Source organism: Strongylocentrotus purpuratus, unplaced genomic scaffold (genome assembly GCF_000002235.5).
Source record: "Strongylocentrotus purpuratus isolate Spur 01 unplaced genomic scaffold, Spur_5.0 spur5_scaffold_15, whole genome shotgun sequence".
Classification (NCBI taxonomy): domain Eukaryota; kingdom Metazoa; phylum Echinodermata; class Echinoidea; order Camarodonta; family Strongylocentrotidae; genus Strongylocentrotus; species Strongylocentrotus purpuratus.
This window is the reverse complement of record NW_022145600.1, coordinates 26,897,298-26,914,731: the sequence shown is the minus strand read 5'-3', so window position 1 is coordinate 26,914,731 and position 17,434 is coordinate 26,897,298. Positions and strand designations below refer to the sequence as shown.

The 17,434-nt window shown below is 37.7% G+C and overlaps 1 protein-coding gene across 1 annotated transcript in view; it reads right to left on the bottom strand.

Moving 5' to 3' along the window:
• The window catches only part of LOC578068 (probable ATP-dependent RNA helicase DDX56), a 30,310-nt gene that overhangs the window by 3,926 nt on the left and 8,950 nt on the right, over positions 1 to 17,434 (bottom strand). The window contains exons 9-11 of the mRNA XM_030985923.1: positions 11,136 to 11,230; positions 10,823 to 10,896; positions 9,507 to 9,702 (exon numbers count right to left, since the gene is read on the bottom strand). Coding sequence (XP_030841783.1) covers positions 9,507 to 9,702; positions 10,823 to 10,896; positions 11,136 to 11,230 — 365 coding nt within the window. The remainder of the gene's footprint in view (positions 1 to 9,506; positions 9,703 to 10,822; positions 10,897 to 11,135; positions 11,231 to 17,434) is intronic.

The following is a 17,434-nucleotide window of genomic DNA, read 5'->3' as shown; positions in this document are numbered from 1 at the left end:
TGATGTTTTAAATGTTATCTCATCATGCGGGCTTCAACCTTCTATACCTTGTATACGTAAAACGCGCAGGGGAAATCGAGGTGGCAAACGTAGAAACTGTCACCGAAATGAATGTAAGGCATCACTGCCTCACCGTTCAAAGGATAAACTTGATCAACCACAACAGAGTGTCTCCTTTTGTATGATTAACACCCGCTCGATTCGTAATAAAACCTCTGTATTCAATGACTTTGTTATAGATAATGACCTTGACATTGTTGGTGTATGTGAGACATGGTTGCATCCAGATGATGATGCTGTGATAGCAGCCCTAAATCCAGGTGGTTACAGGTTTTGTCATACACCAAGACTACATAAAAGAGGTGGTGGAGTTGCACTCCTTTATCGTAGTAACTTGGATGTTAAAGTTGTTCCTTCCTCACTTAATATTAGTACATTTGAAATGACTGAAATCAGCATTGTACATAATTCTGTATCTATGGTTGTGTGTGTTATCTATAGGCCCCCAAGTGCCTCATCCTCTCTCAAGCAATTCATAGATGATTTCTCTTGTCTCTTAGACTACCTTCTTTTTAAGAATTCTAGTTTGCTAATTGCTGGGGATTTCAACATTCATGTTAATAATGTTTCGCCAAATACCAGGCTCTTCCTCGAAACTCTAAGTGCCTATGACCTTAAACAACATATTCAGGTCCCAACACACATACATGGCCACACTCTGGACTTGCTAATCACTCGCCAGTCAGATATAAATACTGTGACAGATGTAATGGTGGTGGATGGTCTTTCCGACCATTCTGCCATAATTTGTAAGTTGAACTTAACAAAACCTCCTGCTGCAAAAAGTGTGATACACACACGGAACATTAAGTCCATAAATATTGTATCTTTTATGGAAAAAATCACAGAACTATCTCTCCTTGGAAATTGTTCAAATAGTGATGTTTCAGAATCTGTTGAATGTTATAATTCTCTATTAAGAACTGTCCTTGATGAGTATGCTCCTGTGAAACAGAGATGTGTCACAGTTCGTCCTAACACAAAGTGGTACTGTCAAGATATTGCAAACAAAAAACTCCAACGTAGGAAATTGGAGCGCAAATGGCTTAAATCGGGCCTTGAGTCTGATCGTGTGAAATATCAGAACCAGCGTCAGTTGGTGCAGTTAAGTGTTCGCGCTGCCAAAACGTCATATAACTCTATGCTGGTTGAAAGCTGCACAAGTACAAGACAGCTGTTTAGAGTTGCAAACGTTTTACTTAATAGAAGTAAGAAATCTCCCCTTCCTACTTATGCGAATCTTGCAGATCATTTTAACAAATTCTTTGTGGAAAAAATTCAGAATGTCAGATCAGCTCTTACTAATATCGGAGGGTTTGAAATTCCTTTGATTACAGAGAAGACACTAGATAAGCTATCTCTAACAACACCTAATGAGATTAAGTCGATCATAATGAGTTCACCTTCTAAATCTAGTGAACTTGACCCCATACCAACATTGCTTTTGAAACAATGTCTCCCTGCTATTATACCATCAATTGTAACTATAATTAACACAAGTCTTGGTTCAGGGATAGTTCCTGACAGTATGAAGATTGCAGCAGTGCGCCCCACCTTGAAAAAATCCAATTTGGACAGTGAGTGTCTTCAGAACTATAGACCTATCTCAAATTTGTCGTATCTGTCCAAACTCACAGAACGAGTGGCTTTCTCACGTCTTCGCACATATCTTATTGAAAATAATTTAATTGATAATTTTCAATCTGCCTACCGCCCACACCATAGTGTGGAAACTCTGCTAACTAATCTTGTGGACTGTGTCCTCTCCGAAATGGATAAAGGTAACATTACTTTTCTTGTGCTACTTGATATGTCAAGTGCTTTCGACACTATTGACCACACAATACTTGTTAAGAGACTACAGTCTCTTGGGGTAACAGGCACTGCGTTGCAGTGGTTTTCATCATACATTCATAAAAGAACCCAGTATGTCTCTGTAAATAACTCCCAATCTGACAAAACTTATCTTTCATACGGTGTGCCACAAGGGTCTGTTGGTGGCCTGTTAATGTTTTCTGTTTACCTTGAGCCAATCAGTACAATAATTAGAAAGCATAATATAAAATATCATTGTTACGCTGATGACATTCAGCTTTTCATTTCTGTACATCCTTCCTCAGATGCAATTGCCGATGCTAAGAGAACTTTAGAAGCCTGTATTCATGACATGAAAGGCTGGATGGATTCCAACGGTCTTAAAATAAATGAAAATAAAACTGAGTTTATCATTTTGGGCTCTAAGAACTCTTTACTGAGAGCAAATCATACTCATTTAAGCTTGCATCTAGGTGACAAAGTTCTAAAGCCAGCCTCAAAGGTCCGTAACCTCGGTGTGATATTTGACAATAATATGTCATTTATTGAACATGTATCTAGCATATCAAAGTCTGTAAGATATCAACTGCGGAACCTTGGGTTCATACGAAAATCTCTGACTCAAAAAGCATGCGAACAATTAATCCATGCATTAATCTCATCCCGCTTAGATTTTTGTAATTCTATTCTATTTGGACTCACAAAACAGCAGCAAGACAGACTGCAATCCCTCCAAAATTCCAGTGCAAGACTCCTTACTTTCACACCAAGAATGTCTTCTATTACGCCTATATTACGCTCTCTTCACTGGCTACCTGTCCAGAAAAGGGTCCACTTCAAAATTATGTTACTTGTTTATCGGGCTCTCCATGGAATCTCGCCACAATACATTAAAGACTCACTACACTCCTACAATCCAACTCGTACCTTAAGATCTGGAAGTGATAATTTGCTGCAAATTCCCCGTACCCGTCATTCATGGGGAGACCATGCTTTTTCGCATGCAGCAGCCAAATTATGGAATAAGCTTCCCTCATCACTTCGCTGTATTGCAACATACTCTGCCTTTAAAACTCGTCTTAAGACTTACCTATTCCATCTGTAACCCAGTATTTCCTTAAGTTGTATAAGTTTATTTTACTAAATCCATAATTGATATGTCATTTGTATATACATTTGAAATTAATTAGTTATCACCCTTTAGTCTCATTGGCTGCCTGTGTGGGGCCTGTTGGCCTCAGATGCTAGAGCTTCTGTGAATAATGTGCTGACTGGGCTAGTCCCTTAAATTGTCAGTGAACGGAGCAGCTGGAGGGCACCAGGCCCCATCAGGCAGAGCTGAGGATTGAAATGGGTTATAACAAAATATCGCAAAAAATATTGCAAAATTATTTACTTTACTTGTATCAAAGAGAACTGTTGCTGAGCTAGCGCCATGAGCGTCCCTGGACGGTGTGTGCGCTCTATAAGTTTACACTATTATTATTATTATTATTGCTTACAAGGACGGCAGCAGAAAGCCTTATCCATTCACTTATTTCCTCTAGACTCGATTTTTGTTACAGCCTTCCTTCTGCAACCTTGAACAGATTTCAAGCAGTACAGAATGCAGCAGCACGTTTGCTTACTGGGCTGAGGAAGCATGACCACATCTCCCCTGTCCTGGCTGAGCTGCATTGGCTTTCTGTCAAGAGCTGAATTGAATTCAAGGTCCTGCCGTTCACATTTAAGGCAATTCATGGTCAGACCCCAGGATATGTGTCATCTTTAATTGACCGGTGTCATCTTCGCCCTGGACTTTGCTCATCTGGCCTACTCTCCAGATGCCTATCACTCATCTCAAGGGCTATGGAAACCGGGCATTTTCCTCTATTGCTCCTCGCCTGTGGAACTCCCTCCCATCATTTCTTCGCGAAATTGACAACCTGGACCACTTTGAAGCTTCACTCAAGAGTCACGAGTAACTTTATTGGAGGAGCTCGCGCCTTTGAATGTATTTGGCGCCATACAAATGCTGTGAATCATCATCATCATCACAAATAGTGGGGGAGATTCATAAAGAAAAAATACACAACAAGTCAACGTAAAGCGTAGCATCCTCTCACAGGGTACAAATGGCCTACATACGTCAGAACAAGTTACCTCCATTGGACTATACTATTACAGTTGTATATTACTAGGCAAGGCACATATATAATTAGGTGTTTTTGCATATTTAATGAGCGATGACCTTTCACCTTTGACCTACATACTCAGAAATCAAACTTAGGCTGTGTTTTGATACCATGAACCTTTATATAAAATTTCATTAAAATCTGTCAAAGAATACTTAAGTTATTGAATGGAAACCAGATTTGCATATTTAATGAGCTAGGACCTTTGACCTACATACTCCGAAATTAAACTTAGGCTGTGTTTTGATACCATGTACCTTCATATCAAATTGCATTAAAATTTGTCAAACATTACTTAAGTTATCGAATGGAAACCAGATTCGCATATTTAATGAGCTATGACTTTTGACCTACATACTCCGAAATTAAACTTAGGCTGTGTTTTGATACCAAGAACCTTCATACCAAATTTCATTAAAATCTGTCAAACATTACTGAAGTTATCGATCGGAAACCAAATTTATTACGGACGCACGCACGCACGAAAGGAAGGACGGAAGGAAGGAAGGACGGACTGCAGCGTTACTATATCCCCTCCGACTTCGTCGGCGAGGGGATAACAAAGTTACAAGGTTGTCTGTACTTACATGAAAATAAGTAAAGATAAAAATATTATGTTTCACTGTTTCCTTTATTTACCGGTAGTCAAATGATTGACAAGTATTCTTATGAATGTCAAAAGCAGGCCTGGGCAATATGAAATTAATAAGATTTTTGTAAAGGGAATTTAAAAAGGATCATCTCTACCGATCTCTAAGCAATCACGCTCCATCCTTGTAAATTCAATACTTTAACGATTCATAAGATTCAATCTATTCAGATATATCATTAACCTTTTTGTAAAAGGAATTCAAAAAGATTCATCTCTATCAATCTCCAAGCAATCAGGCTCCATCCCTGGATGTCAAAAGCAGGCCTGGGTAATATGCAATTAATCAATTTTTGTAAAAGGAATTTGAAAAGGTTCATCTTTACCAATCTCTAAGCAATCATGCTCCATTCTTATAAAGTCAATACTTTTGAAAATTCATCCATACAAGAAAATGCGGGGAAGTATGTGACTAACCAGAAAGGTAGAAAGTCGATAGTCTGAAATTTCTGCTTTTATTGCCAGAATACATGGGAATCAATAACGGTAAGGCCATATGATAACATTCAATCTGCTAGTTTAAAAGAATTTTTTAAGGAATTCTGAATTTTTCGCTATTAACCCTACCTTATGTGACTTGCTAGTGTATAAATATCATGTTGGGTTCATTAATCCTTTCATTTCAGTAGCAGCATTGACAGTGTTTACAGCATTATCAAAGTTACTTAAGATATCATATTCAGTTATGATCTTTAGATATTGCTGAAATATATCAGTTAACTATTTCCACCTCAGATCAAATTCTTTGAATCATACTTTGCTATCATCAGTCAAAATGTTTAGTGGAATGGAAATTATCCGCATAGTACTAGGTTGTTTGGCTGCTGCTCTGGGTATTCCTGGCAACATAACGATCATATATGTCTTTGTAAGACAAGGTATCAAGAATGCTACTGATGTTACCTTTACTGCACTTGCCATTGTTGAGCTCATTGCCTGTATCATCAACAGCATGAGGATCCCAATTATCTTCTTTCACAATGAACACCCATGGGCATGTTTTGTGGAGATCATCGGTGGAAGGTCTGCACTATATGCCGGGTTGTTTCTCACGATCTCGATAGCTGTTTACCGCTACCAAGCCATCTGTAAGCCATTCGATCGACGAATCGGACGCCGAGCTGCTATCTTGATCTCCATCGGTTGCACACTTCTTGCAGTCTGTCTTCATGTCCCGTTCTTCTTCATTACAACTTCAGTGAAGTTTAATGAAGAGTCGTATGGGTGCAAAGTGTATGGCGACAACCCATGGGGAGGTGAGGTCTACGCCACATCACAAGCCATTGTATTCTGTGTTTCTGCCATAGCTATAACTGTTTTATACCTCATCATTTATAAGTTCATCCGTGCTCACCAAATTATTCGCAAGAAAATGATAAATGCACATGTCACATCCACTACAACTGAGAGTGTCATATCAGTAAGTGCTGCCGTTTCTAAGTCCGATGCTGAATTATCAAATGCCACAGAGTCCAATGGAACCTGCAAGCAAGGACGACATGGCTCTCTGCAAAACGAAGGCCCTTGTGACACAAGATCCCACCCTAGGCCAGTCCATGAGAAGACAGAGCAATCATCAAAGAAGTCTAAAAGCCACCAGACTGATCATAAGACTACTCAAGTGGTCATCATCATTACAGTTATATTTTTTCTCTTCTGGCTTCCAAGCATTGTGCTTGATCAGGTTCCTAGAAATCAACTCAGTAGGATCATCCCAGACCGTCAGCTGAGAGATGATTTCGTGTATTTCTGCTACCAAATCAAGTACATCAATAACATCATCAATGTTTTTATCTACCTGTTTGTAAATCAACGCTTCAGACATACCTGTTGCAGGCCATTCACTTATTGCAATAATTAACAAAATGTCAGAGCGGAGCAGAGCTGCCAACCTTGTGCGACCAAAAAAAGAAATCATGATGGCAAAAAAAGGAATTCAAGCAAAAAAAAAGGAATTCATAAAAACGAAACTTACAACCACGCGCGACACACTTCCAATGCAGAAATGTTCATTCATCATGCTGTTTTTTCTATACAAGCAGGAATTTTTCTTTTCAAGTATGTTTTAAATTTAGTTTTCTATCGAATTTGTGATCAAATCACCATTTTAGTGCAGTTGTTTGACATGCGGTATGTAAAAAAAAAATTTAATTTTTAAAAAAAAAACAAAAAAAAGTAATACCGTAATTTGGAGGAAAAAACTGAGTAATTCTGGCAAAAACGAAATGGTTGGCAGCTCTGAAAGAGTAACCTACATGCAGGAACACTTGTACAAATGTATAGAATTAAGATATTTCTACCTAAAAGTAAATTTGTAGAATATTATGGCTATTCATTTGAAATTTTATTAGGATCTTTCATTGTTAGTAAACTACTGTTAAACACACAATCATCACCATGTAATTAGAAAGAAATGCAATTAAAATAATTGTGGTTGTATAAACAGGAAGAAATTAATGTACCAATATACTGTATATATTACCAATTTGTCCTGTATTCAATGCTTGTATAATACTGTACCGGTATGTTGATTGTTGATACTACATGTATATTGAACATATAAATGTAGCTTTTTCCTACTACTTTTCATGAATCTAAGTTCTTTTGGTTATATACATGTACATGTACATACCTGGACAGTAAAATATGAACAGGGCAAGCACATATCTTGGTATCAATATATTTTGAAAATTTAAAGAAGGAAATCATATTCTTTTCTGTTTTGAAAGTTTATGGGTAAACCCTTACCCTAGCCCTCCAGCACCACGTTTGGTGGGCGGAGGCATACAGAATAACAACAAAGGTGGTCTGCACTTACATGTAAATAAGTACAGCAATTCATGTACATAAAAAGTTCCTTATTTCGTCAAATGATCTACAAATATTCTTATTAATTTCAAAAGCAGGCCTGGGCAATATGCAATTAATAAATAATTTGGAAAAGGAATTTGAAAAGGTTCATCTCAATCAATCTCCAAGCAATCAGGCTCGGTCCTTGTAAAGTCAATACTTTAACAATTCATAAGATTCAACCTACTCAGATAAATCATTAAACTGTTCAAAAGGAGTACTGACACAGATCGATGCGAGCAATATTTAAAGTGTAAGCATACATGTAGATAGATCTTGAGATACGTTGTGCACAAATAGTGGGGGAGATATATATAGAAAACAATGCCTCTGGCACCATCTTTGGTGATCAGAGGCATGAAAATAACAACAAAGTTAATGGAAGGTGGTCTGTACTTTAATACATGTAAATAAGTACAGTGATCGATGTACATGAAAAGTTTATGTTACCCTGTTTCCTTCATTTAGTCAAATGATTGAAAAGTACTCTTACGGATGTCAAAAGCAGGCCTGGGCAATATACAATTAATCAATTTTTGTAAAAGGAATTTAAAAAGGTTCATCTCTACCGATCTTTAAGCAGTCACGTTCTATTTAACAAACCTAAACGGAAGCGATTTTTAAAATTCAAGTTTGATTGTAATCCATTTAGAGGTTTTCAGAATATATCGTGAATACAAGCTATTTTTCATATACATGGCTCTGCAAGATAAATGCATGTCCTGAGTTTGATAGTAATCCATCTGTCGTTTATTGATAATACGTTCACAAGCATGCATTTTTTTTCCATAGTCATTGTAATCCAAGATGGCGGCTCGCATGTTTTGCCTCTTCTCTTAGACTAAAATTATTAATTTCACAGTCATGAAAAGGCACTTAATATCAACAAAAATGGTCTTCAACAACTCCAAATGACAAAATAATTCCAGCTATGCATGTTTTTCTAGTATTTGATAGCTCAAAACTTGAAAATTTTCGGCAACTCTTTTTTTTTTCAATTTTTTTATAAAACAATTTATTTTCAATTTTTGACATTCAAGTTAATTTTAATGGCATGAAATTAGTTTGAAATATGAACTACAACAACTTCAAATGAGAGAATTATCAAAGGTGTGAGTGATTTTAGATATTAGAGTGCTCAAAATTTCAACTTAAAAAAAAAAAAATTTTAAAAATCATTTTGAACCAATACTTTTTGCCAATATTTTTTGCCAATACCGATCAAAGGTGCGAGGGTGTCGCTCCGATCTTCCGATCCGATCAAAGCCCCAACTTACAAGGTTATTTATATCCATACATGATGAAGCACCATGACCTTTGACATTTGACCCTAAAATCTAATCAGTTCATTGACTCTGCAAGATACATACATGTCTTGAGCTTGATGGTAATCTGCTCATTGGTTCTAATGAAAGTGTGATCACGAGCTGTTTTTGCATACATAATGAGCCCTGTGACCTATGAACTTTGACCTTGTGACCCAAAAATCTAATCACTTCATTGGCTCTGCAAGATACATACATGACCCAAGTGTAGCAGCAATCCCTCAATCAGTTCTTGAGATAACGCGACAACAAGCTATTTTCGCATACATAATGAGCCCTGTGACCTTTGACCTTGTGACCCCAAAATCTAATCAGTTCGTTGGCTCTGCAAGATACATACATGACCTAAATTTAGCGGGAATCCATCAATTGGTTCTTGAGATGAGGCGAACACGAAAACATAATGCCTCCCGCTACAAAGTAGCAGATTTTGTAGCAGAGGCATAACAAATTGAAGAGACTACTACAAATTTAATCATTTTATATTGACATGTACGTACTGCATAACAAAAATATTGATTGACTGATAGCTAAACTACATTTCCCATTTCATGATCCTTACTGCTCTTTACTGGAAGCACTGAAGAATATGGGGATTACTTTAATGGAGCGGTAACCATGGCGATGACTTACCAAGGTATTCCGGTACATTCTTGAGGTCAGAGTGGACCTTCGCAGGATGCAGGATCTTGTCGTGTCTGAGGAGCTGTAGGTCCCTTGGGTTGTCTTCGAAGTAGGCCTTGAGTTTCTTGGAGTTGAAGATCTCCTGCTTGATCTCTTTCACCCTGGCTTCACGCACTGCTACCTTCGTTACCGCTCGCATTGCATCCTGGGTGTTACAAAATAAAGAGGTAGAAATTAATGACGTGTACCTAATTCACTGCTGAATGATTGAATTAAAGAATTTTGGTTACTACAGTATTAACAAAATTAATACAGAGAGATGAATCATTTCTAACATATTTCACTACTTGCATTGAATCCTGGGAACCGTATAATAATAAATACAGATATGACTTATTTCTGCCCATCTCATTGCTTGCATTGCACCTTGGGTATTCATGGATAGATTAATTATTTCTAAACAAGCCATCTTTACCATTGCATGCTTAATATCAATGAACAGAGAGTTAGGAATCAATGATAACAAATCATACAGGGCTGGATACACTGAACGTGGAATGAGATCTATGCATGTGTTAGATTGTCTTCATAGATGAATCGCAAGCTTGCATGTATACCCATTAAGAAAGAGTTTTTTTTAATTGTAACGCGTACACAAAAAATTGAGTCTACGTAGTCCTTAATAACATCTTACATCTAACATTACATCTTAGATAAGAACAAAGATTAAAGAAAATTTAAAGTTAACTATTGTATCCAGATAGTTTTAGAACGACTACTCCCTGAAGTACACTGTACCTCCTCAGAACAGCTATAACCTAAGCAATTACCCCATAATGACATTGTAAATTGAGAGAATTTCAATACCTCATCTCAGAGGGATTGTCTTGATGGTTTTAAAGATAAATGTGAGTTCTGGTCGTGCGATTGCATTGTGGAAGAAAAGGTGTGGAATGGATCAGAAAAAGTTGACCATGTAGCATGTAAGTATTGGTGTTTACTGCAAGGTTCTGGAGTCATCAAAATCATAATAAATTTGGCCCAGTCTTGGTAAAGTAACAAGCACTGTACACTGATTTCCTTATCCTTCTATGCTCATTACTCAGCCAGTATACATTTTCTACCAAAATTGTTTGGCAAATGACATTTATTTGTAATCTTGAACATTCAGTGTAAGTTTTGTTTGATTCTGCGAGAATTCATTTTCTTTTTTTACCAGAACTCAAGTTTATCTTTAATCGAAGGAGGTTGTTGTCATAGAGGGGTTATTGTCTAGGAGTTAGTCGGGCGGAAACAGATGGGTTATAGGCCTCATGATTTCTTACCTTGGCTCGATACCTGAATCCTTCAATCTCTGACATCTTGAACTGATAAGGCTTGATTAAAGGTGTTCCATCATCTGAAAAAGACAAGCAATTTGAAATTTAATTAAAGAAATATTGAAAATACCTTAGCTGCGCAATATAAATCTTAAAAGTAGGCTCGACTTCTACTAATGACATTGAACTTCACAAGAAACTTTTCAAAGTTATTATAAATTATAATTATGAAGTCAATAAGAATTCTCATTTACAGGGGTATTTGGGAGAAAAGAGAACAAGAAATGATGATGTTTTTTATTATTCTTAAGGATTTTACCTCCGATAAGTTCCTGTTCTACATTGTCTAGAAGATCTTGCTCCTGCTCATTCACAAAGGACAAGGCTGTTCCCATCTTTTCTCCTCTTGCAGTTCTGTAAATAGAACACAGCATTTTGATAGATATTCAAATGAGCACCATGAAACACGAAAAGGATTTAATTTTATTGAATGTACATTTCCTATTGTATGAACTTGCATAATGCAAATCCTGAATTCACAAGTTGGCTAGATTCCTGTAAGCTTCATGCCATTAAATAATCCCATTTGTTTTGTTAGCATTTTTTTTAAACTTCAGGTATTAAGGTACGTATATGCTTTCTCAGCTGTTAACAGATGCACAAGCATATTTTGACAGGTACATGTCATATCTAATGTTCTATCATATTCTCTTGACGGCTCGGTGTAAAAATGTCAGAGGAAAAAATGTCAGAGGTAAAAATGTCAGAGGTAAAAATGTCAGAGGTAAAAATGTCAGAGGTAAAAATGTCAGAGGTAAAAATGTCAGAGGAAAAAATGTCAGAGGAAAAATGTCAGAGGTAAAAATGTCAGAGGAAAAAATGTCAGAGGTAAAAATGTCAGAGGTAAAAATGTCAGAGGTAAAAATGTCAGAGGTAAAAATGTCAGATAAAAATGTCAGAGGTAAAAATGTCAGAGGTAAAAATGTCAGAGGAAAAAACGTCAGAGGTATTAATGTTAGAGGTATAAAATAAAAACAAAATCATGTGGCAAGTTTGTTATGGTTACACCCGGGTTATATATTAGGCTTATCGAAAAAGAACAGCGAGGGATATTCTGCAGTTGTTATTTCACCGCTGCTTTATTTTCCACTTTCCCAGTTTACCTTTCGGCCCAAATTGTGACTTTTTGCCCGATTATTGCCGAAGGAAGACGGGGGGGGGGGGGGGGGGGGGGGGGGGGAGGGTATTCTTTTTCAGGGGCACGGTGACCCGGCTGCTCTCCCCTTCCTCTTATATTATGCTTTGCTATATATCCTTCCGAACAGTGGTCAATGCCTAGGCAGAGCAGGCAGACTAATTTCTACTCCGAGTTTCGCACCTTGCAAGCAATCTTCAGGCAATTGAGAGCATTCTTAAAAGTACATGATTATCCTATAACCAGGGGCGTCGCCAAAGGAGGGGAGGGGGGGTGTGGGGTGCGACACCCCTCCACCTGTTAGGATAGTGTCGGTAAAATTGCGCTGCCGTCGGGAAAAAAAGAGAAAGAGGGAGGGGAAAAAGAGAGGGAAAGGGAAAGAAAAGAAAAAAGAAAAGGAAAAGAAAGGAAGAGAAGAGAAGAAAGAAAGAGAAAACTGGAAAATGAGAAAAGAATAGGGAATGGAAAAGGAAAAGAAAGAAAAGAAAGAAAAGGAGAAAAGGAAAAAAGAAAAAAGAAAAGAGAGAAAAAAGAAAGGAGAATGAAAGAGAGGAGAGAGAGATGTAGTAAGGGCCTGAGGGAAGAGGGGTGGGAGTAAGAGAGAGAGAGGGGGATGCCGGGAGTCGCCACGTCGAGGGAGCAAGAAAGATACGCATGATAATTATGTTGCTGTGTCGGATCCGCAGTGTCGATAGTTTTTGCTCGATCAGACAGAGAAACATTTTTGAAAATTCAGACAATGATTAATAGTCGCTACAACGAATTGTCTTCTTTTTCTAATAATTAAATGAAACGTCAAAGCTTCCTCGCTTCGCGTGGTAGGGGTAACTGAATTCAGACAAGGATTAAGAGTCGAAAACAGTACAACGAATTGTATTCTTTCTCTAATAATTTAAGGAAACGTCAAAGCTTCCTTGCTTCGCGCAGGAGGGGAAAATGAATTCAGACAAGGATTAAAAGGAATCATTTTAATGAAACGCCCAAACTACCTTGCTTCGCGCGGGGAGGGGGGGGGGGAAAACTAAATTCAGACATGGACACGGTACAACGAATCGCCTTCTACTCTAATAATTTTAATAAACATGAAAGCTTCTGCGCTTCGCGATGGGCGATAATGAATTCAGACAAGGGTTAAGAGTAATGATTAAGGGTAACGTAAAGGTTCCGCGCTTCGCGCGGGAGGGGAGAAAACTGAATGGATTTAGAGCATAGAGATCGGTACAACGAATCGTCTTCTTTCTCTGATAATTTAATGAAACTGAAATCAGACAAGGATTAAGAGTAAAGAACAGTACAGCGAATCGTCTTGTTTCTCTTATAATTTAATGAAAATGTCAAAGCTTCCGTGCGAAGCGCGGGAGTGGGAAACTGAATTCAGACCAGGATTTAGAGTAGAGAACGGTACAACGAATTGTCTTCTTTCTCAGATAATTTAATCAAACCGAAATCAGACAAGGATTAAGAGTCGAAAATAGTACAACCAATCGTCATCTTTCTCTAATGGTGTAATGAAACGTCAAAACTTCCGCGCTTCGCGCGGGAGGGGCGAAACATGAACTAAGAGTCGGAACGGTACAATGAATCGTCTTCTTTCTCTATTTAATGAAATGTCAAAGCTTCCGCGCTAGGGAAAAAGGCATAAATTAAAAAAAAGGCGGATGTTGATATCGGACAACATACATGACACGAGCCTGCCCCCTCTCCAAATTTGTGCCCGCTTGTATGTTAAGTTGAAATATTGGTCTATGCGATTAAAAAAAATTCGGCCCCCCCCCCCCCCCCTATTGGAAAATCCCGGATCCGCGTCTGAACAGTCTTTGCTAGGCGATGAACATGAAATTGGGTCTGATGACTGAATTTGTGGAATTTCTGTGCAATCTTAATAATTGAGTCCATGTTTCAATTATCTCATTCAATCTTAATATTCTATGTACTTACTTCCTAAAAGCCAAATAATTGTAGCGGTAATGAATTTACGATTTGTTTTGGTCTTAGAAAAGTTTGTTCGCCTCCTTGCACTGTTCGCAGTTGCCAGTTATTGGGTCAAACTGGTTGTCATGGGTGTAAACAGGAAGGGACGCCTACGTATTTGTAAAAACATGTGGGGTCCATGACTCATTGATTTGACTTGATTTCGATTTATTTATTTCTGTTTGATTTCCTTTTTTCTTTTGCAGTTTTACAAACATATAACAAACAAATCATTGCAAATTTAACACACGACAAAAGAGCAGAGGCGGAACAGGGGGGGGGGGGGGTGCGGGGGGCCTACAGTATAGTAAGGCTGGCTGTAACTAGTCGAAAACCTCAACCAGGAGGGTTGACAAAGTAAGCATAGCTTGATAGCATGACTACCCTCAATGAATACATAATAACACAAATGTGGAGGAAACAATATTGGCAAAAGGGAAACAAGAAAGAGGGGGTGTACATTGGGTATCAACGGAATAGTTAATGGAGTAAACAACTTTCATTTTTTGAGGGGGAGGGGGTAGCTTGTTGTTAAGGTTCATAATCAGGCGCGTAGCCGCGGGGGGGGGGGGGGCACGGGGGGGGGGGGGGGGGGCACGTGCCCCCCCCTAAATTTCCAGGATCGGTTGCTTTTTTTAGACCCCTTTTTTTTACCTCGATCGATTACATGTGCCCTCCCCCCCCCCCAAAAAAAACCCCTCAAACTCTGGCTACGCGCCTGTTCATCGTTACTATAGGACTGTTGTGCCCTAGTTCAGAATGTTTATGTGCGAGTTCGAAATGCATGCTCCGATTATCATTCAAATAATTGCCTCCAGGATTGTTATATTTCCGGCCCGTTTGCGTTCTTCGGATTTAATAAAGATGTCGAATGAAAGAGTTTAAGATCGAAAGAGCACAAATGAGAGAGTTATGTAAGTTACGAGGCCGATGAGTATTGCGGGCCGGAAAGCTCAACTCTGGAGGTTAAGTTCGCAAAATTAATAAAGTTCCTTTCGACATGGGTGTGTATGGTGCCGGGGATTACATTTTGACGCAATGCGTCGTAGTGACACGCCCTTATAAGGGGTCACACGTGTCGGAGGGTTTACAATGGGGATGAGCTTCTGAATCGAGACGGTCTTTTCTTTTTGGAGCGGGTTTTTAGTTTTCGGAGCGAGTCTTCACTTCTTGTTTTTTTTCTCATTCTTACTCCACTTCCTTTGCCGCCATGAGGTGCTAAAGCTTTAGCAGAGTTCGGGGCGCCCAGCCTATATATGTCACTTTTCGTGATTCCTCGTGACTATATGTAATTATTTTTACTAAATGCACTACTCACTTTAACACCTGACTTTTGTCGAGAACTTTCATTTCTTCGTTTGGACTTTGTTCGTCTCTGGAACGTTACACGGGCTAGGTTGTAGGCTGCCACCGGCCAAACCGGTCCGTTTCACAAACATTAACACATCAACCAATTCAAAATATCAAAAAATGTTAGACATTCATAAATAATATATATGCAAGCCTGATCAAAAAAAAATAAATTTCAAAATCTATTTTCCACATTGTATTATCCTCAGGACATGTACGAAATACAACACACAGCCATTTATATAATTTACATTATGGAAGAAAGGAATATAATAGACTAGCCCATGCAGTAGCTGTACGTCTCGACATTCTGTGTGATAAAAGTGCTGAGATATTATGACGGCACTCATTTGTTGTGCTTGTACCTCTAATATTTTTACCTCTGACATTTTTACCTCTGACATTTTTACCTCTGACATTTTTTCCTCTGACATTTTTACCTCTGACATTTTTACCTCTGACATTTTTACCTCTGACATTTTTACCTCTGACATTTTTACCTCTGACATTTTTACCTCTGACATTTTTACCTCTGACATTTTTACCTCTGACATTTTTTCCTCTGACATTTTTACCTCTGACATTTTTACCTCTGACATTTTTTCCTCTGACATTTTTACCTCTGACATTTTTACCTCTGACATTTTTTCCTCTGACATTTTTACCTGGCACCCTCTTGACATGGCAACCCCTCAATCAAAATACTTATTACCAGCAAGATAACCAAGGAAACAAATATAAAGATAATTAGTTATTTTGATTTTCTTTCTTTAAGATGAATACATCAATTTCCAGACGGCACCTTCTATGTACTTCTATGTCTATGGGTAGAATTGTCTGTGTTTAAGAATTAGTGAGTGAGAGTCTTGTAGTTTTTAACTTAATTTCAATTTTAATTTGTAATTTATTTACTTTGTGTACCTACATGTATTTGCATTGATATCGTTCAAGGTATAAGTATTTACACTATTCCTATCTGTCCACTTCATTTGATTGTATCATTTTGTACACTTTTATTTCATGTTTTGTGGAAATCAATTCAATTCAATTCTACAGTCTTAAAATAACTCATGACACAAGGTAGAACAACAGAAAATACTTTTTAAAATTAAAAACCTAAACACTTTTGGGGTTTGAATGTCTTTCTCAACATTTAAAGTGGAAGTCCACTTTCTTTGTACTTCAACAATCCTATCAGAACTCAAGAGGAAAGGTAAAACTGCAGAAAATACTTTTAAAACAGGCTGGTTTCAAATCCTTTCAGTCCTTCGCCCCACGTCTCTTGGACAAACTCCCTCGTTCTTAAGAAACAGTACTTCACTGGATTTCTTCAAAAAAATAACTGAAAACATACCTGTACAACTCCTCTTAAATTGTTGGAAGACAAAGAGAACAGCGCCTTGTATCCTTTGGAAAAGGTGCTATATAAATCCAGTCATTACAATTCTTCTTATTATTATTATTTCTTCATTAAAGGGAACCAAAACCTTCATACTAAGTTACTTTTATTATAAAGGTTAAGATATTTGAATAAAATTAGTGAAAATTTGAACAAAATCAGGCAAGGAATAAGGAAGTCAAAGCTTTTTGAAATGACTAGTCACTAGAGGGCGATATTCAATTTGATGCGTCATTTGTGGACAACTCTCCAAGCCTTTTGTACTTCAAATTTCTTGTGATTGAGATAATCTACTCCCCTGAAAGCAAGGTATAGAATGCAAAATGATATTCTACTTCACATGTTATGAAGTCGGATCAAGAACACAAATAAATACGAAGAAAACAAAAGAATTGTGAAATTTGAAGTACAAAAGGCATGGAGAGTTGTCCACAAATGACGCATCAAATTGAATATTGCCCTCTAGTGACTAGTCATTTCAAAAAGCTTTAACTTTCTTATTCCTTGCGCAATTTTGTTCAAATTTTCACTGATTTTTTTCAAATATCTTAAACTTTACAATAAAAGTATTAAACTAAGTATGAAGGTTTTGGTTCCCTTTAAGAAACTAATACTTTTCAGGGTCTGATTTTTCCATTCAACATTTAAGAACAGGGGGGGGGGCGTTTCACAAAGATCCTAAGTTGAACTTATCTCTAAGTTG